Source organism: Toxorhynchites rutilus, chromosome 1, assembly GCF_029784135.1.
Source record: "Toxorhynchites rutilus septentrionalis strain SRP chromosome 1, ASM2978413v1, whole genome shotgun sequence".
Classification (NCBI taxonomy): Eukaryota; Metazoa; Arthropoda; class Insecta; order Diptera; family Culicidae; genus Toxorhynchites; species Toxorhynchites rutilus.
Genome location: NC_073744.1, coordinates 13,361,852 through 13,387,577, shown reverse-complemented (window position 1 = coordinate 13,387,577; position 25,726 = coordinate 13,361,852). Strand labels below are relative to the sequence as shown.

General features: G+C 40.1%; 3 protein-coding genes across 4 annotated transcripts in view; 2 read left to right on the top strand and 1 right to left on the bottom strand.

The window, feature by feature from the left end:
* The window catches only part of LOC129767746 (band 4.1-like protein 5), a 171,477-nt gene that overhangs the window by 97,982 nt on the left and 47,769 nt on the right, over positions 1 to 25,726 (bottom strand). Inside the window, exon 9 of one of the 2 annotated variants that reach the window (XM_055768925.1) lies at positions 17,545 to 18,930. The exons of the other annotated variant lie outside the window; for it this stretch is intronic. Coding sequence (XP_055624900.1) covers positions 18,793 to 18,930 — 138 coding nt within the window. The 3' untranslated portion in view covers positions 17,545 to 18,792. Of the gene's footprint in view, positions 1 to 17,544; positions 18,931 to 25,726 lie in introns of those variants that run through there. 2 annotated transcript variants of the gene reach the window in all.
* Positions 1,298 to 2,796, top strand: LOC129767763 (actin-3, muscle-specific-like). Its single transcript, XM_055768948.1, has 2 exons — positions 1,298 to 1,901; positions 1,962 to 2,796. Exons 1-2 carry the CDS (start codon positions 1,364 to 1,366, stop codon positions 2,639 to 2,641), a joined length of 1,218 nt encoding a protein of 405 aa, XP_055624923.1. The 5' UTR covers positions 1,298 to 1,363; the 3' UTR covers positions 2,642 to 2,796.
* LOC129767771 (actin-87E) lies at positions 10,938 to 12,842 on the top strand. Its single transcript, XM_055768961.1, has 2 exons — positions 10,938 to 11,078; positions 11,512 to 12,842. The coding sequence occupies exon 2, from the start codon at positions 11,531 to 11,533 to the stop codon at positions 12,659 to 12,661; it is 1,131 nt and encodes a 376-aa protein (XP_055624936.1). The 5' UTR covers positions 10,938 to 11,078; positions 11,512 to 11,530; the 3' UTR covers positions 12,662 to 12,842.

Sequence of the window (25,726 nt, the reverse complement as noted above, 5' to 3'; positions counted from 1 at the left end):
ATATTTGGCGATTGAACCGACTGGTCTGTGTGGTCTCTCCTCGAGACACCTGTTGATTCCAAGTAACACGTTCCATTGGTGGTATATCGCACTGCCACACGCCTTTAAAGTCGAATATATGTGCAGTGCGAGATTTAAAAATAGTGCAGTCTTTCGTGTTGGCAAATAAATCAGTTTGTAAACACGCTTCCTTGCTCTAGAAGGGGGAGTAATGAGGAGAACAATCTCACACTGGAAGTGGTCCAAATTTTGCGATCAACATATGACTTCAAAGCACGTCAGTAATTGAGCCGTTGACGGGCAGATGATGATTAATGTGTCAAAACCCTTTCCTTCTCTCTGGACACGGTTCGTGTGCGCGAAGGATAGATGACTTCCGCGTTAGTCAGCGATTCGCGCGCGCGGATCAGATTGATCAAGCGACCAAATTATATACTGTTTTTTTTTTTGGAACGAATTGCTAAATTGCGTGAGCGACGAATTTTTATTGGAAACAAAAATAGCCCGTGTTTGCACCCTCCAGCGAGGGCGATGGAATGCTCTCACAATGAAGATCGCGCCAGCTTCACACATATGCACACCGAACCAACCAACTTTCCCGCGTCGGAGTCGGTAACCATTTATGGGAACGAGAGTGTCGATTTTTGCTCACAAATTTCGCACCCATCGCGCGCACTTGCCACTGCTTCTCTCTGTTTACACCCCAAGCGATAGAAGCTGACTAATAAATTTGGAAACCGTCTCTAGATAATAAGACATATGTTCCTTGTGGTTAGGATGCGGGATTTAACGGTTGGTTCTCAGGCATGAAAACTAGGTTACCCGGAGCGATGGATTTTTTTGGCTGACCCGCTTCGTTCTTCATAAGATCGTTAATCTCGATTGAACAACGAGAGAACAGAAGACAAACATATTAAACATAAATCGTCTCGAGATTTTACAGAGCTAGGCTATTCAACCAATAGTATAATTCTGGAAATCCACACGGGAAATCTGAGTATTTTTATTAACCTACTTAACTTCAACAGAAAACCTCACCAAGATTTACGATCTAAATTGTGATGTTTTTCCATGACATGTTCTCCTATAATCGAAAACACATACAGAAAGAGAGAGCGCGCAAAAAAGTTCATCTTCACCTGACCAAAACCGTCAAAACTGGTCCCGATGGATGGACCGTTTCTGACGGGAATGTAACCACCCACCGGGTGAAATTCTATCACCTCTGCACACACATACACATATACCGTTTCGTCAATACAGGAACAAATCAAAGACTCACAACCGTGCCGTGCCGAGTATTGTAATCATGGCGCATGGCGACAGCTACTCGATATGATAAGAACCTTATCGATTGTCACAAATGTCTATAAAGAGCCAATCCGTGGGTGAGTGGTTTATCTTTTCCTCACCTGAGTGGAGCCCGGTCGGTTCTGCAGCGAAAAATAAAATGTGTGACGAAGAAATAAGTGCGTTGGTCATCGACAATGGATCCGGTATGTGCAAGGCTGGTTTCGCCGGAGACGATGCTCCACGTGCCGTATTTCCTTCCATAGTCGGCCGGGCACGCCATCAGGGTGTGATGGTCGGAATGGGCCAGAAGGATTCGTACGTCGGTGACGAGGCTCAGAGCAAACGGGGCATTCTGACACTTCAGTATCCCATCGAGCACGGGATCGTATCGAACTGGGATGACATGGAGAAAATCTGGCACCACACGTTCTATAATGAACTGCGCGTGGCTCCCGAGGAACATCCGGTACTACTGACAGAGGCTCCCCTAAATCCGAAGATCAATCGCGAGAAGATGACGCAAATCATGTTCGAGACCTTCAACTGCCCGGCAATGTACGTAGCCATCCAGGCTGTGCTGAGTTTATACGCTTCTGGGCGAACAACGGGTGAGAGATATAAATAGATTTCAAAGTGATATTGAGGATAACAATGTGTGTGGCTTCCAGGCATCGTGTTGGACTCTGGTGATGGTGTGTCACACACGGTACCAATCTATGAAGGCTATGCGCTGCCACACGCAATTCTCCGTCTGGATCTGGCTGGACGAGATTTAACGGATTATCTGAAGACTATTCTGACCGAACGCGGATACAGTTTTACGACTACCGCCGAGCGAGAAATTGTTCGCGACATCAAGGAGAAGCTTTGCTACGTCGCCTTGGACTTCGAACAAGAAATGAGCACTGCCTCCGTCTCTACTGCCCTGGAGAAATCCTACGAACTTCCCGACGGGCAAGTCATCACCATCGGCAACGAACGGTTCCGCTGTCCGGAAACACTTTTCCAGCCATCCTTCATCGGGATGGAATCAGTTGGAGTTCACGAGACAGTGTACAATTCGATCAAGAAGTGTGACGTGGACATTCGCAAGGATCTCTTCGCCAACACGGTTCTATCCGGAGGATCCACTATGTTCGCCGGAATCGCCGATAGGATGCAACGTGAGCTAACAACACTCGCACCCAGCTCGATCAAGGTCAAAATAATTGCCCCGCCAGAACGCAAATACTCCGTCTGGATTGGCGGCTCAATCCTAGGCTCGCTATCCACCTTCCAGCAGATGTGGATCACCAAACAGGAGTACGATGAATCGGGTCCCGGAATCGTACACCGCAAATGCTTCTGAGTGTTCATTAGTGATCACTGTTGGAAATAAAGAAGAAAAAAGTAGAAAGGTCTGGGCCGAGAGTCACGGACGGAAACTTGACGTAGGACTTCATAAATGTACATAAAAATTAACAAAACCGTCCCTACAGAAATACTAATCGATCAGTCACCTTTTTTCTTCCGTTTATGTAATTTAGCTGCATACGAAAAGCCATCATCTCACAGATCATTTCTATACTTAAATTTAAGTAAGTAGCTTGCCCTGGCGGAATATGGATGGTAGGGCTGCGTCGCATAGACACGGTATATATAAAGGGAAGACAGCGCATTGCAAGCGAAATACATTGGATGTAAAAGGAGGATCACATTCACCCTCCACAAAAAAACGAAACTCAGGGATAAATATTTCATTGTGTTGTCGAAAACATGATCGCATATGTACTTTAAACATGACGGATTTAAAAATGCTTCATTTCGAACAACTGTTATGAATTTTTTCGAAAATTTAGGTGTTCTCTTCGTTCGATTTGGGCGTTTAACAACGCTAAACTGAGAAATTTCTATCTGGGGTGGCTGTAGACCAGTGTGATCGTTTCTTCTGCTTTTCTAATGTTCTGTAAGAATAGCTCCTTCGGAGTACCTCGCATTGTATGCTCTATTTAAGTGCTACACATATTTTTTCAAAAACTGACCGCTTTCATCGCTCAAAACCAGCATTCCGTTCTCCGTCATGATACACTTTCGAGGGTCGAATCGTGATTCTTCTTTTGCACGAGTCTGATTTTCAACAACGACTGTCTCGCCTAAATTTATACGACACTGGCAGGCTCCCCGCCTTGCGTCTTTTCGAGCCTTTACGTCGGTTTTTGAGTCCCGAGCCGTCGTGCGAGTTATCATCGAAAGTAATTTTTTCCTAAGCAAACCAGGGAGTCCCCATCTGAGCTTCTGTTACGTCCTCTGGCGTATACGTTTAACAGAATACGCAGCAGCGTTATATGCATGAGCTGCTGCGTCCAGTTCTTCGCAGTAGCTTATTCCATTTGCAGACGCTGTGATCATGGCTTTTTTTTTCACCGACTACATGCAGTTCTCTATTATACCGTTCTACTGGGGATAAAAGAATCTCGAAAAAGTGGCATTAATACCGCATTCGAGACAGTATTGCATATGGTCGGGGTTCTGCTAAAACGAACCAAGCGCCAAACCATTATTTTGAGATATTTCATTTTGAAGTTTGGGCTCCCACTAATGGACTGTGTCGGATCAAATCTATCATTTGACCGTTCACGTGCTACAAACAGGATGTCGAACATAATACTTTTTTCATGCTTTAAGCACACATCGTCGTCAATTTTTGATTCAGAACCTTTAAAAATATGAAAAAACAAAATTATGTTTCTGCTTGACACGCAAAACTTCATTCTCTTTGCAGCCAGAGAGAACTAAGTACATGCTAGTTATTAACATAATATCATTACATCACAACACATTAGTATTTTGCTACGGCTCTTGACTAATTTCATGAATGGTATATATTTTGACTCACTTTTGCTGTTTTTTACAAAATGATATCCTAATGAATGAAAACAAATTGATTAAGGAATGCATTACACTTGGTTCGTTGTAGTTGAACACAATTATGAAAAATGCAGATCAGCACTTTTACACTTCATGGCAGCCCTTAGGCTGTCATACTTACCAGACCCCGACGACATCTGATTCCTTGAACTTTCCGAAATACAAAACTATGGATGGGTTATACCAATGATATAATCGCAAGATTGACGTAGGACTGCCGTTGGCTTAGTAATCATTTGTATTTTTTCAAATAGCAATAAACGCACTTCGGATGTTCCTCATTGGGTACGATATCGCTGCTGCGCAGAGCTATCTTTTGCATGTTTTGATTAAATTATTGATTAAACTAGTGAATGAATGAATCAATTTACGAATTCAATTGCAAACAAATCCCAATTTAGGTCAATTCATACATTATGGTAGTAGTTATCGCAGCAAATAGTTATCAACATTTTGCCTAGTCATCAAACGGTATGCGTAGAAGTTGTACTCGCTTTTGTAGACCGTGTTAACAAGCGGGTAGACGTGTGTTTTGAGGTCTGTGTTAGGGAAACATTCCGATTTGCAAAAGCGCAAATGAGTTCAAAAGTACCCGCTGATTGCATCTTATTTGCAATGCCAGTTTCCCCAGGCTCCATGGTTTAGAAGTCTGTGTTAGGGAAACGTTTCGATTTGCAAATGCGCAAACGAGTACAAAAGTACCCGCTGCTTGTATTTATTTTGCAATGCCGATTTCCCCAGGCTCCATGAATTTGAAGTTTGTGTTAGGGAAACATCCATTCATTCCAGCGATGGTACCTCAATCGTAGCGCAATCTGAACTGAGTGGATTTCCGAGCGACACTTGCTTTTATACTGATTGGTGTGACTTCAATAGCTGTTTTGAAAGCAATTTTAAGGCTATTGAAACAAGTTTTTGGATCAAAAAGTAACAAGCATAGCACGCGTAGCTTTTTATCTTTCGAATGAAGTGTATATCATACTATTTCGTTCAGTTGTTTTGGAGCTATTAACGCTCAAAATCTCGTTCCCCGCGTAACGCTTTCGATTTCGAAACTTTGAATTTACACCCCAGTATAGAAATGAAAGGCGTAGTCCTACGTCAAAAATCTGTTGAAGATTCGGATCTGCCTTCTTGGAGAAAATGATCACTATCGTCCGAAGCCATATTGTGGGTTTATGGTTCGCTTTGGTTGAATGCAATTTCGTTTTTTTTTATTTATTTACCATCTTTGGTCACAGACCACACAGACTATTTAGACATTCTTAATTCTATCTTTAAAAACTAGTCTACTTATGTTGAAATCAAAAATATCGTGCACATCGTTAAAAAGCCTACAGCATCTATCTAGCGGATTGTTATATCCGTATGTAGTACGGTGCCCTTGAACTCTGAGAAAGGAAGTGCTTCGGAGTTGGCGGTTCGGAACGTGAATATTAATATTTTGCAGTATGCTGCCGCAGTCGATGTTGTTGCTTAGTACGTCGTAGATGAACAGCCTTTGCAGAAAACTACGCCGGCTCGACAGAGTTTGGAGTCCGATGAGCGCGCATCGATGTTCGTAAGGCGGTAGATTGTCGGGATTTGTCCATGGGAGCCGCCGTAATGCACTTCTTATAAAACGTTTCTGGATTTTTTCGATACGTGTTACGTGCACGCTGTGATACGGGGCCCAGATCTGCACTCCATACTCTAATACGCTGCGAACCAGAGAACAGTACAGTGACTTCATGGCATGTACGTCGTCAAATTGCGCTGTATTTCTTCTCAGGAAGCCAAGCATGGAGTTTGCTTTAGTGACTGTCATCGATATGTGCTCGTTGAATCTCAATTTCCTGTCTAAAAGTAGCCCAAGGTCCTTGATAGAGCATACTCTCACAAGCGGTGACTCATTCATCGAATATTCGAACGTGACCGGTGTTCGACTTCGGCTGAAGGTGATGATTTTGCATTTGGCTGGGTTTGCCAACATTCCGTTCATCTTACACCACGATGACAAGCGTTCAATATCAGCTTGCAGAGCCAGGCAATCAACCGTCGTCTTGATAATGCGGTAGAGTTTTAGGTCATCTGCATACAAGAGCTTGCAGCAGCTTAGGTGGTCGCATACATCGTTTAAAAAAAGTATAAAGATGAGAGGACCAAGGTGACTACCCTGAGGAACCCCGGACGGTAGTTGAAACGCATTCGATGTGGCATCGTGAACCTTCACGAAAGCTTTCCTGGACGAAAGGTACGATTTTATCCAGCGAACAATCCACGAAGGAAGACCGAGGCGGCTCAGTTTTGTGATAGCGAGACCATGCGGAACTTTGTCGAACGCCTTGGAGAAATCGATATACACGGCATCAACTTGACGACGCTTCTCGATGGCACCAACCAGAGTGTTAGTGAAGGTCATCAGATTGGTAATGGTGGAGCGTTTCTTCATAAACCCGTGCTGAAATTCCGAGATTAACGATCGGACTGCCGTGTACAGCTTATCGTGTAGCAGTCTTTCCAGGACTTTCGCCAAACAGTCCAGTATCGAGATTGGACGGTAGTTTTCCACGCTGTGAATGTTTCCAGATTTGAAGATCGGGGTTATGGATGCTAGCTCCCATGACTCAGGAAAGACGCCGTCAAGAAGTGATCGATTGAAAATAAACTTCACAGGGATGGTCAATGATGCAGCACAATTCCTAATGAAGGAAGGTGGAATTCGATCCGGACCAGGACCTTTCGAGGCGTCAACAGAAGAGAGGGCTTTGAAAATATCGTCGTGGCTGAAGGTGATTTGCTGTAGACGAATATCAAAACTCGGCAAGTTATCGATGTATTCCTGCGGAGTCGGAGCCTGATCGACTTCGTAAACGGTTCGGAAGAATTCCGCAAAGAGATTAGCAGAGCTAGCAGCGTCTACTACGTTTTTTTTACAGTCTACTACACAGAATTTTTCGTTTGGAGCTGTTGTCAATTGTCGGAATGACATGGTCATTTTACAGGCGATAAATTATTATGTTCTGCATCCAATGGTGTAAGTAATTCAATTTTGAAAAAAATGAAACCCGTGCCATTGGAGTGAGCGCTTCTCAGTTCTACCGGTGTTTGTGCAAACATGAAACTTCATCTATTCCTTCGCATTTTTAGTCATATATACTCGATCCGTTACAAACTCTGCGGTCGCCTCGATCCGCTACAAACACTGCGGTCGTCGTGATCCGCTTTTAATAACATCAAGCGCGGTTGTCACGATCCGCTTTTAATAACACCTAGCGCGGTCGTCGCGATCCGCTTTTAATTACATCTAGCTCGGTCGTTGAGATTCACTTTTAATAACACCAAACTCGGTCGTCACGATTCGCATTTCAATAACAAGATTCCAATCCTTTCCACAATCCCGATCATATAAAAAAAAACAAAAAGTTGATGGATCTGAACCTAAGGGCACTAAGGACGGGATTGTTCAAAATCTGTAATTTTTCTCTTGATTCTTCAAACGGAAGCCCCGAAAAAACCGTTTCCTGTATGAACTTGTATCCATTAAATGGGTTAGATGAGATAACGTGGTAGAATCCGGAATCACATTCTGTTCAAAAATATACACAAAAATACCATTAAAGCCATTACTTCCCTTTTCTTTTGTTTATTTAATTATGCAGAAGACGACAGATAGTCAGCATGAATCATTTTGACGTGGGACTACGTCTAACCGGAGTATATGGGGGTGAAATGAAAATCTAAACACACAACATGCAGGAAAAAATGAAAGATTCCGAATGCTTATAACTCGAACATTTCTTAATGGATCGGGAAAATATTTTCATCAATTGATAGAAAATATTTCTACGCATCCATCACAATTAATAAAATGTTATTTTTCATGAGATAAACAATCGAATAACTGAAAACGTCAAGCGTTATATAAACGCCCTTACTGCCAAGTTTTGATTGGCCCGTTTTGCGGTTTCCCCAACACAGACATCAAAATCAATGTACCCGTGGTAATCCGCTTTGCGAATATAGATGCGAGTAGGGGGTATTTTTGTTACCACCGAGCTGTTTCCCTTACACGGACTTCAAAATCAATGTGCCTAGGGCAATCCGCTTTGGAAATACACGCAAGAAAAGGGTATTTTGAGGGATTTATGATTCATCCCCTTAAAATCAAAAAACACCTTTCCCACATGAAAAAATTAAATTTATCAAAAGTGATAGACGATCAAATTTGATGAAAAAAACCCTTCTACGCATATGTTCGATTTTCAACAATGACAAAGTTATAGAACTTTTTCTTGTTTCGGACTTTGTTGCCTCAAACTGGCTCTACATTACAAAGTACGCTACGGAATACAATTCTGTTGCTTTCATTTGAAATCTGGGAAAAATTAGTACAGGATATAGTAGTTAATAAAATTTTGGAAGTGAAAAACTTGAAAGTTAATAATTTTTTATGTGTTGTTATTAATTTAATCGTAAAAATTTAAATTACACTAGATTGTTTCTATCAATTAAATTGAAGCTCTCTAACCGCCATTCAGTTTTTTCTTTGACACCCAACTTCTATCTTTCTTAAGTTGGTTGCAATATCGATATAAACAATTCTTGGTGAAATCCTGGACCAAAATTACATAAATTGATAGTAGCAAGAGCTACACAATAAAAACGTGAATTGAGCACGAATTGATTGGGCAATATACAATACAGTAATTAATAAATGTCTATTATCGGTAAATGGAGAATAATCTATATATATATATAAACATGGATTTCTGTCTGTCTGTCTGATTCTTATGGACTCGGAAACTACTGAACCGATCAACATGAAAATTGGTATGTAGGGGTTTTTGGGGCCGTGGAAGGTTTTCGTGATAGTTTGAGACCCCTCCCGCATCTCTAAGGGGGGCTGTCATACAAATGAAACACAAATTTCTGCATTATTCGAAAATTAATCAAGCAAATGAAACCATATTAGGCATATGGAGGTTTTAGGGTGCAATAAATGTTTCTATGATGGTTAGACTCTCCACCCGACTCTCTAAGAGGGGGCTGCCATACAAATGAAACACAAATTTCTGCATTACTCGAGAATTAATCAAGCAAATGAAACCAAATTGGGTATATTGAGGTTTTAGGGTGCAATAAATGTTTGTATGATGCTTAGACACCCCTCCCGCTCTCGAAGGGTGAGCTGTCATACAAATGAAATACAAATTTCTGCATAACTCGAAAACTAATCAAGCAAATGGAGCCCAATTTTGCATGTGGAAGTTTTACGGGGCATAAAACGTTTCTATGGCGAATACACTCCTCCCCCCTCTCTAAGGGGGGCTGCCATACAAACGAAACACAAACTTCTCCATAACTCGAGAACTAATCAAGCACAATTTGGGATGTGAGGGTTTTTGGGTATGAGAAATGTTTCTATAATTGTATGAAACCCTCCCTCCTCTGGAATGGAGAGGGGGTCTCATAAAAATATTACACATATTTCAACCAAAAACTTTCTAACCAAACATGACAATTGAAAATTTTCGCAAAATTCTGAAGGAAAAAGGGAAAATTTGGAAAATTTAATTCCCATATTTTCTACAATTACATAGTGACAAGGGCTGTTAGTCCATTTGATGTTTGCGCTAGTGAAATTAATCTTTGTTCGAAACAGGATCGCCAGATGCGTTGATAAGAGCAGAACTCGAGGAAGGAATTTTACATTTGTCGTAGAGTGACCCCCCTAAATAGCAATCGAAGACATAGTCCTATGTCAAAAAAGTACATTACTACACATTTTAGCCTCATTTAACAAACAAACGAAATGTGAGAAAAAACACTCATGTTCAACTATTTTTCTAGCTACCGACGATGATACAACAATCCCATTGACTAAGCCGGAACGACAGCCATGTTTTTCCACCAGCATTAGGCATGAATGATGTCCGCTCGTTGTGTTGTGTTTGCTAGCTCGCTCGCAACTGTGGTTCGCATTTTCTTCTTTTTCTTTGTTTTTAAGAGGATTGAAATTTTGCAGTTCATTCAGCTATAGACCTAAGAAGGGCTCTTATGTGGAGAAAAAACTACTACATACTCCTCCTTCATCTCAGTTGAGACAGACGATTCACTCCCGCTCGACGCCCAGCAACGATGTTCGATGACCACCAAACGAGAAGTGGTGTGATTTCAAATCGAGAATGGCTTGAAAACAAGTTGAAAACGGACAGAAACGAATGTATTAGTTGCTCGTTATTGATAGTACGGGAAGGAGAGCACACAAATCGGAAAAACGAATGTATGGGAATATGGGAATGCTTTCAGTTTCCATTATTTCAAACCTTTATGGATTCGGGAATAGTAATGTATAGCATATCAAACAAATCATAGTGAATTACTGATTCGATTCGTATGCAAATCATCAGCATTCGTTCGCTGTGAAAATAGTTATTAATGTTAACTTTATTTCATAAAAACGTGACCTGTTTTCTGATTTTGAACCCTTGCTTAAAGACGTAGTTCTACGTCAAAAAACTAATTGAACAAATCAATTCCATTTCGATAATTCATGTCATTTATCCCCAAACGAGCAAGTCGTGAAACGTCTACGCGTCCGGCTTTAAAACTTGAGGTTTTTGTTTTTCATTGCCATCGCCCTGCAGTGGAAATGAGTGAATTTTCCTCACCCACACATCAGCACCGAGGGAAAAAGTGAAAAGCGCGCGTGAGGTGGCGTCCCGTTTTCGGGACGAATCGACTGTTTCCTCCCACATGGAGGGTATAAATAATGGATTATTCTAAATCCAATTAGCCAGTAGTGTACCGGAGAGTGCTGCGAGCTGAGTCTTCATCAGGAAAACCAAGCGAAAATCGCCCGTCCAATCGGAAATTCTGTGCCGAAAGTTGATTAGGTGAGCGACCGTTTTCTCCCCGTTCACGTGATAAGAACGTTGAATCGAACGCGATGCCGTTATCAGTGCCAGTGGATAAATTGAACGCCAGTCGAGTGCATATCTATCAATTTTGTGGGGCAATCAAATGTGATGCTGTTACGATCATTGTTAAATTGGTATCAATCAATTCCATCTGTGAAGTGTGTACAATCAAGTTTCAAGTCTCGTATTCCTCCCCTGTGACATTGAAACAGATATTCAAACACACGCTTCAATTTGAAATTTGTTTTATAAACGAACCATCATGTAACGTGTTGTTTTCTGATTGATATCAAATTCTGATGTCGTTCCGATGCATTCAGTCACTGAACCCACGCGACCGACCTATTCACATCAATTATGCTGCGAAAATAGTTTTAACAATCCGCATCTCTATTTTCCACTCTTCCAGTTAAACCAAATTCGCCAAAATGTGTGATGACGATGTTGCAGCACTGGTCGTTGACAACGGCTCCGGCATGTGCAAGGCCGGTTTCGCCGGTGACGATGCCCCACGTGCCGTCTTCCCCTCGATCGTAGGCCGGCCACGCCACCAGGGCGTCATGGTCGGTATGGGCCAGAAGGATTCGTACGTAGGCGATGAAGCCCAGAGCAAGCGTGGTATTCTCACCCTGAAGTACCCGATCGAGCACGGTATCATCACCAACTGGGACGATATGGAGAAGATCTGGCACCACACCTTCTACAATGAGCTGCGCGTCGCCCCCGAAGAACACCCAGTTCTGCTGACCGAAGCCCCACTCAACCCGAAGGCTAACCGTGAGAAGATGACTCAGATCATGTTTGAAACCTTCAACTCGCCAGCCATGTACGTCGCCATCCAGGCTGTGCTCTCGTTGTACGCTTCCGGTCGTACCACTGGTATCGTGCTGGACTCCGGAGATGGTGTTTCCCACACCGTCCCAATCTACGAAGGTTATGCCCTGCCCCACGCCATTCTGCGTCTGGATCTGGCTGGCCGTGACTTGACCGATTACCTGATGAAGATCCTCACCGAGCGTGGCTACTCGTTCACCACCACGGCTGAACGTGAAATCGTTCGTGACATCAAGGAAAAGCTCTGCTATGTCGCTTTGGACTTCGAACAGGAAATGGCAACCGCCGCCGCTTCGACTGCCCTCGAGAAATCCTATGAACTTCCTGACGGACAGGTCATCACCATCGGTAACGAGCGCTTCCGTTGCCCAGAATCTCTCTTCCAGCCTTCGTTCCTGGGTATGGAATCGTGCGGTATTCACGAAACCGTTTACAACTCGATCATGAAGTGCGACGTCGACATCCGCAAGGATCTGTACGCCAACATCGTGATGTCCGGTGGTACCACCATGTATCCAGGTATTGCTGACCGCATGCAGAAGGAAATCACCGCTCTCGCACCGTCCACCATCAAGATCAAAATCATTGCCCCACCAGAGCGTAAATACTCCGTCTGGATCGGTGGTTCCATTCTGGCCTCTCTGTCCACCTTCCAGCAGATGTGGATCTCCAAGCAGGAATACGACGAATCCGGCCCAGGAATCGTTCACCGCAAGTGCTTCTAAACGCACCCAGCCATCTGGACAACGCCACAAACAGTGTTACTTCATAGCTTTAACAATGCAAATAGGTTGCATCAATTCATTTCTCTGTACGAAGAACTCATCGAATCGTCTAAAGACTGCCTGTTTACATTGCGCTTTAGTTTTTACGTTTAACGAAATATAAGCGTAAGTTTTCATTTTATTATTTCGTTCTTTCTTTCTTCCCTATGGGAAATTGTTAGCGCCTTTCTTGTTGAATTGAGGTCAAATTTTTTTTATCAGCAACTTTTTTACAACAACAAAACACAAACGAGGAAATAAATTTGTTGAACTATTCGTTGCATTGTTCCGACCTTTCTCTGAACGAATCCATGCCAGATGTTTGTTAATCTCGTCACCAAAACCCGTTTCGGAGGAGGCTTGTCTCTGTGGCAGTGTGTTGATCTGCGGAACCCCCCCGCAGACAATACGAGCAATTTGTTCTTGAGAATCCAACCGCTTTAACAGCAACGTTTTGGAGTTGGGATTGAATTTCGTGTAAGCCTATATCAGTGCTGTTATTTTGAAAGGTTGTTAATTTGACGCTTGAAAAGGTGACGGTGCTTAGCCTTTGTGCGCATGGATACACCAAGAGGAAACTGACCGAGCACGCAAGGATTAAACATGGAATCTGATACACACGCGCGTGTGACAACTTCTCGGGCAAAAACACTGGGTGATATATAAAGTTACCATGATCCAGATGACATATGATACGAATGTCGAAATGTGAAGCGATCATGAAATTGAAAGACTATTTTAGAACTGTTTTATATAACACTAAAATACGATGACCGTTCCAAAAAACGTATCATTAGCGAAATGAGCGATAGACGGATTTCGCGCCAACTCGAGCAGATGTTGGCATGACCCTCCCAAAATTGAATGAAACTTTTTGGGCGTGAAGACCTTACCTAATTAAGCATCTTGTCATACTTAATTTTCCGAAATTGTTGTCTAGACTAACATATGGAAAGGGCCAAATATTTTTGACCATCTCTTTATAATTTTTTTTACTCGAAGTCCTACAAAAAAGTGATCTATGGAAGAGTTTTAGGAAAATAATTGAATTTGCAGCAAAAAATACTGAAAAAATATGTTTTGAAATCATACACTGAAAAAAATCGATTTCAAAAACTAAAAGTCGATTGGTCATCTCAGATTTTTATGAAATGTTAGATACATAGCAAACAAGTATGTGCCCTACAACTCTTCCATACATCGCAACTTGTGCTTATTTAAGGCAAAAAAGTTTTTCTAACACAAACTTTTCCAACATTTTATTGAAATTAAGTTTATTTCTTTTTTCAGTGCAGAAAGCCAACCCAAAATTTAAAAAAAATACTAATAAAAATGTTCAATAAGTATCTTTGAGGTCTTTATTTCAAATCAAATGTAATAAAACTTATGGGAGTACCTCCTATTGCATCACAGGGTCCTTTCCTGTGGGAGGTGGCAAAGAAATGCCATTCTGCTTCTAGTCCGTAAACTTTTTTGAAATTCTACAAACACGCGAAATTCTTTTTGTTTTTGTAGTGTGCAGCTGCTCCATCGGACATGAAAGTTATTTTAGTAAAATCGATTATTTTTCTGACAAATTCTCTCAATGTTTCTATAAACAGTTGCACTGCCACAGTGTCGTGTTTTAAAACTTCTGAAATAACTATAAGTTTTCTAGTTTACCATCTTTTTTGTAGTATATTTCAAATGAGTGAATAGTTACTTGTGAGTTATTCCAGTGATAACCCTGTGCCGCATTTTGAATTATGAATGAATAATTCTCTGAAAAATTACAAATTACTGTTATTTCTCCTTGCGTCAGTTTTTTTTTATTTCACAAAAAAGCATACTGCTGTTTGTAAATAAAGTCATGCTCTATGATTTTGTCTAGTTTATCAACGAAATAGGGCACAAATTCATCGATTGGTTTTAAATCGTTTCCAAATTACAACGGTCTGTGTTCAGCCATTGTTGAAAAACGATTTATTTATTTCCGCTTTCCTCTAATAGAAGAGTTGTATCTTTATGAATTGGTGTTTTGGGAACACAATCCTTACAAGCACCGTTTTGGAACACATTGCATTTTTTCCGTGACTTCTGTATACGAAATCGTTCTCGAGCTGTTATTCATCAATTTTACATTTTCATGAATGGTGCATACACAAACATTGTGGGTTCCTGTACTATCAAGTAATATACAATGCTTTGGTGCCAACTGCGTAAACAGTGTGAACCCAACATTTGTGTTGCAAGTTTTCTTGAAAAATTATGAACGCCTCTTTGAGAGACACCATCAAAAGACGGTTCTGGAGATGCTCTCTCTTACCATTTCGAAGCTCAGATACAAAATCATTAGTTCCTGGCATTGTCCTGCTGAGATCATCACTGTCGTAGAACTCTAACTAGCTTTGAGTCTATCTGTCTCATCGATTCCATGTCCACTTCGCGCACTAGAACTGCAAAGAATGCCCTGATCTTGCACTAGTGTTTTCATTTGCTTAACCATGTACAATGGTGCATTGATCTCTTCCGCGATTTTGTTTGACGACCATGAATTAGGAATTATCGATAAAATTCTCAGCTGGTCGTTTCAGTCAGAAGTCGGTGAATTGAACTTCTCTTTCAATTGTGACATTATTTCGTGAAAAGCGTCTGCCTTGCTAATTTTTTGAAGCCTCCAAACCGAAAATATTTTTCCGCACACTAAGATTTGGTTCAGAAATTATTCCTTTTCTCGCAATTTGACGTTGAGTGGATAATTTTCCCGTACTATAAAAGGTACGGAATGCATATCTTCAGGCGATTATGAAACAAATATTACCACGAAACGACTTTCAGTCAGAATCATGGCAATGATTAAAATGTTGTTTAACCCTTTATGAGGCCGTGGAAACCAAGGGATCGACTTCAACTTCAGAGAACACAATTCTTACACGAGGAAGAACACATAAGTAATTACCTTTGATAAAATTTTAACTATTGAAACAGTTGGAAAAATTGGTGACAATATAGTTGCTCCAAAACACTCTTTGTCGCTGCGTTGTAAAATCATTTTATTGCGCCTTTGGTTATGCAAAATTCAGAACAATTTTTAAAGTACAGCGAGAACTTGTTTTTATTTTTTTAATATAGACTTGCAAAATTTGAATTTCCATTTCCATCAAATACACCAATTATTTGATTGAAAAAACTGCATGATCTAACACAGTAGATTTTAAATAGAACGCTTACAGTGAAAAATTTATCAAAAAGTTGCATTTTCAACAAATTTAAACAGAATTTTCTGCCGACGCTCTGAGATCGCGATTTTGTTACATAAAAATGACTCCCAAATTATTATCGCGCATTTTTAGAGCATTTTATGGAGTATTGCCAGATACCTTTAGAAGATTTAATTGCCATGGCCTTATAAAGGGTCAACATTTTCACATGGAATTATTATTACAATAATAATCGTCTTCGATAGAACTCGTACAGACCACTCTACCTAATATCTCTAATACTATTTTTGAAAGCAGTTTTGCTTGTCACAAGTTCAAAATATACAATTATTTCATTGAAGGCTCGTAGGCAAGAGTCCGGAGGATTGTTGAAGACATAACCGGTCCTATGTGCAGGTATAGAGATGAACTATGTGGATCTTAACTGCCTAGATGGGACGTGAAGAGGAACATTTTCTAAAAGTTGAGGACAGTCAACTATGTCGAAAATCAACAGTTGCTGAATGACATCTCGCACGTAATGTTTCCATACCGATCATCGTGCAGCGTGCTGAGTAATCAGGCAGGTTAGAAGGGTCGTTCCATGGGAGATTCCGCAAGCCAAATCGAATGAAGCGCTTTTGTATACGTTTGATTCTGATAATCAGCGTTGCGTAGTAAGGTGCCCATACATATTCCAGGATACTTCGGACTAAAGCGCAACACAAAGTTTTTTGGGCGTATATGGTGGTGAACTGCCAGGTGAAGCGTCGTATGAAGTCAAGAGCCATAGAGGCTTTAGCCGTGATGAGCGCAACGTGTTCATTGAACCTCAACTTGGAGTCAATAGTAACTCCATGATCACACATTGTAGAAACACGTTCCAGTGGCACAGATCCAAAGTTGTATTGATGTTCTACGGCGGCGATCCTAAGGGTGAATGAAATCATGTTGCATTTTCCCACGTTGACTCTCATACCGTTTGCGTTGCCCCACAGTAACATATCGTCAATGTCCTTTTGAAGGACGAGAAGGTCGAGTGTTGTCACGATTATCATCGGTTCATCTGCGAACATTTACTTGAAAGATGAAATTCGGGGGCACAAATCGTTGACGTACAGAACAAATAAAATAGACCCGAGCACACTTCCTTGCGGAACTCCTGAAGTGGTTGAGAAGACTGCCGAGTGCGAAGAACTGATCGAAGTGATTTTATTGAATTTCAAAACCTTATGCCAGATGTTTCTAGTACTTTCAATTGGTCATTTGACAAATGATATGCCTGAAAAACATGGTTGAAATTGTTCCTAGTGACAATTTGTTGCTTTATTACAAGTTATGGTCGAAAAATCGGATGAGTTGGTATAAAATATTCCACAATCTGAAAGAAAATATTAAAATCGACACTTTAATGAAGAAATTTCTACTCTTACAACTAATATGTTTCATTGAGATTAGCATAAACACCTTAGAAAATGATCTCGACAAAAGATAAAGGGATATTAAATTGATTGCGTTTGGAGGTGACACTATCCTAGATCAGCTAGCGGGCGCCTAGGAATACTTAGAAGACCGCGGACTACCGTTTGGCCATCCCTGATATAGACAGTCCACTTTTGTTAACGACAACTGGAACGTTTCGGATCAATCACATGTTCTGTATAGTTTACACAATTCTTGTATTTATTCTACAATACATCACTGCACTTCATCTTCCGTGGATAATAATCCTTCAAATATATAAATTGTTCTCACAATGGGAAGTGGTCAACGATCAAAACTTGTTCGTTATCTCAAATCAATTTACGTCAAGCAAGTTCCAAATAATAATAATAATAATATATTGTATCTCTCACTCTCTAAACTCGTAAAACAAAAGACTATGTGTTTATAAGAGATAGTAACATGCTTCTTTATGCTCTACATATATGTATATAAAATGACGCCCCCCGATTCTGTTCCAAATTTCATTTAAAATCTTACTGTATTTATATATAGATATAAATTTTGATTTAAGTTGCCATCTGTCAGTTATCAATATAAAATCATCACCCACCGATGTGTTTTCCGCACACTTGGTGTTATCTTCTTAAACGATAAACTTTTCTCCTCTGCCTAAGGAAGGGGGGTAAATAATAATTTTCAAAATTATTACTCCAAATTCTCCAAAACAATGAAGCCCGGAAGCTGAACAAAATTACTAAATAAATACTTAATGCAAAATTGCGGTTCCACAGCGTTTCTCTTCTTTCATTTCCAAATATTCGATCTCGCGTTGCGTTTCGTTGAATTGCTAGTTACGTTTTTCTCTTTTCCCAGTTTCAATGGCACCAGAACCTAAGTGCACTTTCGATTGTTCGTTAAGTGTTGATATTTTTCCTGCCTCACAGGATCAGGGTGCAGGGATTACAACAATCTTCCTATTTCGATGTTCCCTAGGGATCACTTTCTTAAACTTCAAAGTATTTGAACGTTACGCTTTAAGTACTCGTATTTAAGTTGGGAGCGAAGCACCATTTTCCGAATGCCATTAGTCCTTATATGAATACTCAAAGTTCAGCCGCACAAACGGCACGGAATGTGTTGAGATCAGTTAATACTAAACAGATTCTATGATTTCAATTTGGGCGTTACTTTGCATCGGATCTGTGACCACACTTTCTGGGTGGATTGTGGAAGGAACTCGTTTTATTATCGCAGTTTCCAAGCACATGCATAGCAGCAGCAAATTGTCACTTTTATTTAATAGTATTCACTTAATCATCAATTAAGAAGCAGAACAAACGCGTTAGAAGACTGTGTAAAGTAATCCCGTGGTTTCCGTGTTAACTTTACATTACATCGAACATTGGTGTAATTGTCTGTTTTCCTGCGCACAGCAGACATGATTCGGGGGAAACACCGAACGCAGGATTATAGCTGCGTGGTGATGACCGACTTCCGAATGATGGTAGCCTCCTTCGTCTTTGTCGAACCAGTCACGACATCGGAGGAAACTAGCCAAGGCGAGATGTCCATCGTATGGGGCTTGATGTTCTCCTTGAGGGCTTCCTACGGTTGGTCAAATGCAAGAATACAGTGGGAAGATAAGATAGTTTGATTAATATGAAAAAAATAAAAACACATTTTCAACCATCAATCGTCGGAACTAAAAAGCGGAGGATATTCTGCTGTGTTCTGGGTGCATGCATGTGAGACAAGCGGAAACTATGCGGTCAATTAGGCATACTTACGATACCTTTTGGAGAACATCGATTAGTCGCTTGCGGTCAGTTGAGGAAGCTGTTTGGATGCGTTGCATTTTATAACAAAATTACTATATCTACAAGGGTTATTTGTTAGGCCAAATTCCGTGCTTTTACTTACACAATTCAATTGAGTTGTTTACGGGTTAGAATTTGTGATAGGAAGTATATTAATATACACACTTAAAGTAATGAACACAATCCCCAAATGAAATGCATGCAGACGATGATTGGAAACCATTTTGATAGACTAAAACTATTCCTATAAGGGGCTACTCACATACCACGTGGACAGAAAAAGTACGATGACTATACCCCTCCCCTTATTATCCACGTGGACATTCTGTCTGCTTTTGGATAGAAAATTAGAGAGAGTGCTAACACAGAAAACTAGATACAGTTTTTTAATCCATTTTTTGAAACAGGCCAAAAATCGAAGACGAGTCAAAACACGTGCAAGCAAATAAGCTTCCCAAAAAATGTACTGAACATTCAAAATGTTTGAACTTCTGAGTGTAAGTCAGAGACCAAAATAACGCCAATCGAAACGAAAATCGAATATACGTAACCAGTGGAATTTCAAATGTCGCAATCTTTTTGAATGAAAATTAAGTGTTTTATTTTATATAAAAAAAAAACAAATATTGAATTCTAGGTTAAAAGGGACATACTATAAAAAAATGAAGTAAGCAACAGGTATTGATATCCATGGTGACCTTATCAACTGCAACATATCGATCAAATGAAAGGTCGGTTTATCTTCACTTTCGAATTGCGAATAATTTTTATCAACCGCGTTCCTGTCCAGTCATGATACCTAAGCTTGACCGTTGTTGTCAACGCAATGAAAAGAATGTGCTCCACTTCATATTTCGACCAAGAATTTTTCAGTCCATATATTTTTTTAACGTAGAACTACGCCTTTCATTAAGGGTGCCAAATCAGAAAACAGGTCACGTTTTTATGAAATAAAGTTAACGTTAATGACTATTTTTGCCGTGAACGGATTTAGACGATTTACATACCAAACGAATCGGAAATTCCCTAAGATTTGTTTTTATACTATATATTACAATCCCCTGATGTAGAAACGGTTTAAATTGATGAAAACTAGATGCATTTCCATTTTCCCATACATTTGTTCTGCTCATTTGTGAGCTTCCCTAACCATGCCGTCAATAACGAGCAACTTATCGGCAATCAACGAAAGGGAATGATTTGAAGTCACCGTGAACGAAGAAAATAAGAAGCAAAAATTATAGGAGGTTGTGTCTAAGATACGACCGCATTGTTGACGTAGAACTACGCTGTTTTTTTATATAAGTCGCTCGTTTATACCTTCGGATGTTATTCAATAATGCTGTGAAATTTTAGAAACAACTGCATAGTAGAATAATCTCTGAAAGGTTTTTTCGTTGTAGAATCAGTTGACGATAATTGATTGATGATTCATTCTTGCCCTCGCAGGACAATACACTAGCTGATCGTATGTCGCAATTTGTTTCATGTCAATGCATTAAAAATTTACCTCGAACGCTATTCCGGTGGCCTTTTTCGCAATTGACATAGACTCGGCTACAGTCGATTATATACATGTTGCACCAGCACCGTCTCATAACTACATCAATATATCTTTGACACCACATGGAAACAACAACAATGACAACACTTGCAAGTATCAAATATCATGCTACATGTTATTTGAGGGGCTTATAATGAAAGGGGTGTGAGTGATTTCATCGATTTCTCTACATCGACTCTCTCTTTTGGTCATAACTTAACTGCAAATACTTTCCCAGCTGTATTTGAAAATGCGGAAGACAGGTCAGAGCCTCATCTATCGGATTCTATAGCAAACTCTCTTGCTCGAGATAAGTACAGCTGTCACCCTTAGTGGAGGAAGTTTTGCTACTGGCCTGCTTGTAAAAAGACTGAATTATGCCACACAGCTTGTACTCTGCTGTAACACCCATCGATGCGAATTCGCTGATGAGTTTGTCAAGAGCGACCGCCTTCACCACCAGCGGGGGGAGCTTGATTTTGGTTGCTGCCTAGGTAACATTTAACGTTTACATTTTCGACCGACGCGCCGATGTCGCCTACTTCGTTGTTGTTCGATGCGGTGTCACACTCGCGAAGGCTCGGTTCAGTGCGAGCGCTTCTCTCTGCACCAACATTGCGTGCATTATTAGATGACGCTTGCTTCGAAATTTTATTGCCACTGGCAATGCGTTCGTTTTTTGCAGGGCTCGAGCCTGTCTTCCTCTTCCTCTTGCTCATCACAGGCGAAGCGTCTTATTTATGGACGCGGAAAGAAAAACACACGATACGAATAACGCGAAAAACGAACTGAAAAAACCACACGACGATATCCAAGTTGGATTACCACTGGTGGGGTCCAATCTTAGATCGAAACGCAGCGAAAGCAAAGTGATCTGGATTGCTCAACAGTAGAGATGGGCAAACCGTTCACGAACGGTACGAAAGAACTAGTTCGCCGAAAAGAGTGAACGAGCGGTCGTTCTTTTTCAAAGAACGATAGTTCTCCCCACGAACTGATTGCGAGCGAACGGTTTGTGAACGAACTGATTCCGTAAGAACGGTTTGCGAGTGAACTGTTTGGGAGTGAACTGTTGGAGAGTGAACTGTTTGTGAACGAACTGTTTGCGAGTGAACTGTATGGGAAAGAACTGATTGAGAGTGAACTGTTTGGGAACGAACTGTTTGAGAACGAAGTGTTTGCGGACAAATTGGTTTGCGAACGAACGAGTGCAGCTGAACTGATTTGCACTGGGCGGAATGGATAAATATAACGAGAACGCTTGTAAGGAAAATAAAACGATTTGTCATTTATGAGCAAAATGCGTGTAACGCAGGGTTTATTTTGTTAATGTATTCTCAATTTTGGGTTAAAAATTAAATTAGATTCTCGTAGTTTTAAAAGCAAAACTTCATATACATATCATAAACTTTCTATTTATCAGAAAAAATCTGGGGGAAGCTGGGGCGATTCATGGATTAAGTAAAATACAATTTTATAGTGAGGGTATGTTGAGAAAAAAGTTTTTTCGTTGCTTTCAATTCATTGTTTGGCCAATTGCGTGAACCTGTGTATTGTCCAAAAAGAGAATATGAAAAATTGCACATATTTTGTGAGCATCAAATTATTACATAAACTTTTGTCGACCGATAAACATATTTTCACATACAGTTTGCGACTTTTAATGAAGCAGCTTATCTTTCCCCACTAAATTTCAAAAATATAAATCCCATACATACACTATCCAATCCAACGATATCAATATTGATGCTGCTGTCTATTGATGTTGGGTTCCAGCTAACATTCTATGTTGTTCTTAATATCGTTGAACGAAAGAGCGAAAGAACGGTTCAAAAGAACTGATTCACTTAGATGAACGGTTAGTGAGTGAACCGTTCATCAAAGTGAACTGTTTTGCCCATCTCTACTCAACAGTCCGATGCCGAATGAAAGTTTGCCTCAGCAAGATCCACTGTTTATACTCTAGGCAAGTATTCCCCTTCATTCTTCTTCTTTTCCTTTGTTCACAGAGACTACGATTTCCCCTTCGTTGCTCGTTATTGACAGCTCTGTTCGGGAAAGCACACAAATGGACAGAACAAATGTATGGGAAAATGGAAACGCTTAAAGTTTTCATGAATTTTAACCATTTACAAACCAGGGGATTCGAATGTATAGCACATTGAACAAATTTTAGGGAATTTACGATTCGTTTAGTATGTAAATCGCCAAAATCCGTTCGTGGCAAAAATAGTTATTAACGTTAACTTTATTTCATAAAAATGTGACCTGTTTTCTGATTTGACACCCTTAATGAAAGACGTAGTTCTACGTCAAAAACGAATGGGAATATTTGCATGGAGCATAAATATTGTATCTCACACTTTCAATATCTTTCTAGATACGAAGAAATGAACATCGCATATTCTTCCTTGTTTTGCGCCACCACATGTCTTCGTTTCGAATTGTACTGTGAACGCGACCAAATTATTTAATCGCTAATGTATCTGGCATTGCAATCATTACATCAAACTGACACCATTCCATTAAGGTTCTGAACTACACAATTGTGTGGGGAATCATCAAACTAGGCTATCATAAGCTTACCAATAAAATAATTGTTAAGGAATTTTGTGTGTGATTTGGTTTCGCATAGCAAAACTATCTCCACCAACAATGACAGCTAAGCTAATCGAGGCCGGAAATATTAATTGTTGCGGATGGGAACCCTGCTCCACAGCACCCGTTTCGGGTCGATGAGGTAACGAAAAGTGACAGATGATGAACGGATAAAAAGTCAGAAACAGGAACAAAAGTGACAGAAATTATAGAAAACTTACCGCTAATTCTTAGATCTACCTAAAACAAAGTGAATATCTTAAATCTATTACTTAAAACTATTTACACTAGTGCTTAAACCTATTTAGCCTACCGTAAGTTACATAATGAAGTTAAACTAAAACTTATACTAAAATTATATATTATATTTAGAATATTTGAGGAGAATTGGATTTCCACATTGCGGTTCGATAGAATTTCGTCACTGGAAAAATGTGAGTCATTCCTTAACCTATATAGTGAATGAAAATGGAATTATGTTAATTTTAGCTTTAAGCATTGCTTGAAATACAGTCGCTGAAAAGAATCCAGTGTTTCGAAAACATTCCGTGACCGCCGGAACATTAATAGAAAGGTCTTCTGTTGAGAAGAGCGCAAAGCGTGTGTGTAAAATAATATCCGAAGTTATTAACAAGCGACTTCAACGAAATAATAGCATAGTTCTACGTCATCAATGTGGTCGTGTCTTGGACACAACCTCCTATATTTTTTATTTCCAAAAAACTTTTTAACTATTGTGCATTGTGTGTCTGGATGGCTTACAAAGTACTCGTGAATTCAAAGTACATCAGACAACTCTCGACTTATTGATGCTATCGGATATCTTTGAGGAATATTGTTTTTCGAGATAACAAAATATTGGTTTGTTTTCGAGGTCTATAACGTTAATATATTAGTTCTATTTTGATTATACCCTCAAATAAGATCATATGATCTCCTTAATTTAAAATTGTTTTCTATTCTTTCATTTGTTTGCTAAGATTGTCTGATGTCGCTCTCCAGTTTCTCCCAAATTCCATTCACTACCCATTCACGAATATATAACCTAACATGGATGGATGATTCAAATACTTGACCGGATGACAGTATTAACATTTGTTGCACCAAATGAATATACGAAGCGAGGAATAAAGCTCGTTGATTGCATATTCGAGCTGTACCTAACAACGCACACCATTCTCGAAGTCTGCATACAAGTTTGAGCCGCAAATATCGTCCCAATCTAGCTATAGCGATTAACCGCTTCACAGACAAGTGCAGAACGATAAATGATACATGAAAAATTACGTCATCGTTCGGTCACCATTTGCGGAGAACGACGGATGGGAGAAGAGCTAAAACGAGAGACTACTTGTTTCTCACTGGAGCGGTGTTGCTAGTGTAACTTTGCGGTCTATATGAATACACATATTGTGAAGTGTAATATGTATTGTAATATCGTGAATGTAAATATATACTGTAGTGTCAGGAATAAATGAATTTCGTAAGCTCAATGATGTGAAGTGTTTCAAATTGATATGGAACAGAAACTGTGGAAACGTGCTCGAAAAGCTCGTTTTTGCTGATAAATTAGCCAGGAAGCTTTTGATTTCGCAAGGGATTTGCAGCTGTGGACAGATTTAATCGTGATATTTGTATTTTTATTTAAACAATACCAAATAAATAATTCGTCGTTTGTTTTTCAAACAGGACTAATTTATTTACGTCATTAAATGCCAGATGGCACTTCGTCCTCTTCATCGAGCTTTCACCCCATACATACGCAAGTAGCCTTAATTCGACTTAAGCTAGGCGCACCGCCGGCGAGCTGGGAGGTTTTTTGGATGAGCACAATGAATTATTGCAATTATTCTAAATACACACATGCTCGGAATGCGAAGTAACAATCACGCTATTGTGGTCAATCCTGATAAAAAAAACCGGCTGGAGAACACGTGTAATTTTGTAATGGAGCTCATCAAAGACATCATTTCTTACACGGTCAAACCGTCACGTATCTGCACGATATCCACGTGGAATCTATCCTTCATCGAACAAAATCGATTAATTTATAGATCGTTAAAACATTTAAACACACTGACAATACATCAGTTATTTTTTATTGAACAGCCAAAATATTCACTAGAAATAATTTATATGGCAGAACAACGTTTTCCGGTTCACCCAGTGATATGATAAAAATGTGAATTATCAACCGAACACCACTCTCAGGCAGCTCATCCCGAAGCCGAACTCGATACGAAGTAATCAGAGGATGGACGAAAAGTTCAAAAATCCTCGAAAATGCGAAAGTTAATTTTGTTTTAGAATGTGATGTAAATGTATTAAAAAAAAAGTTCAATCAACGTGTCCACGTGGAAATTATGTACACTCCCTCCCTCTTCACAACGGACAATTCCCCTGACCCCTACCCCCTAAAGTTGTCTACGTGGTATGTGGACAG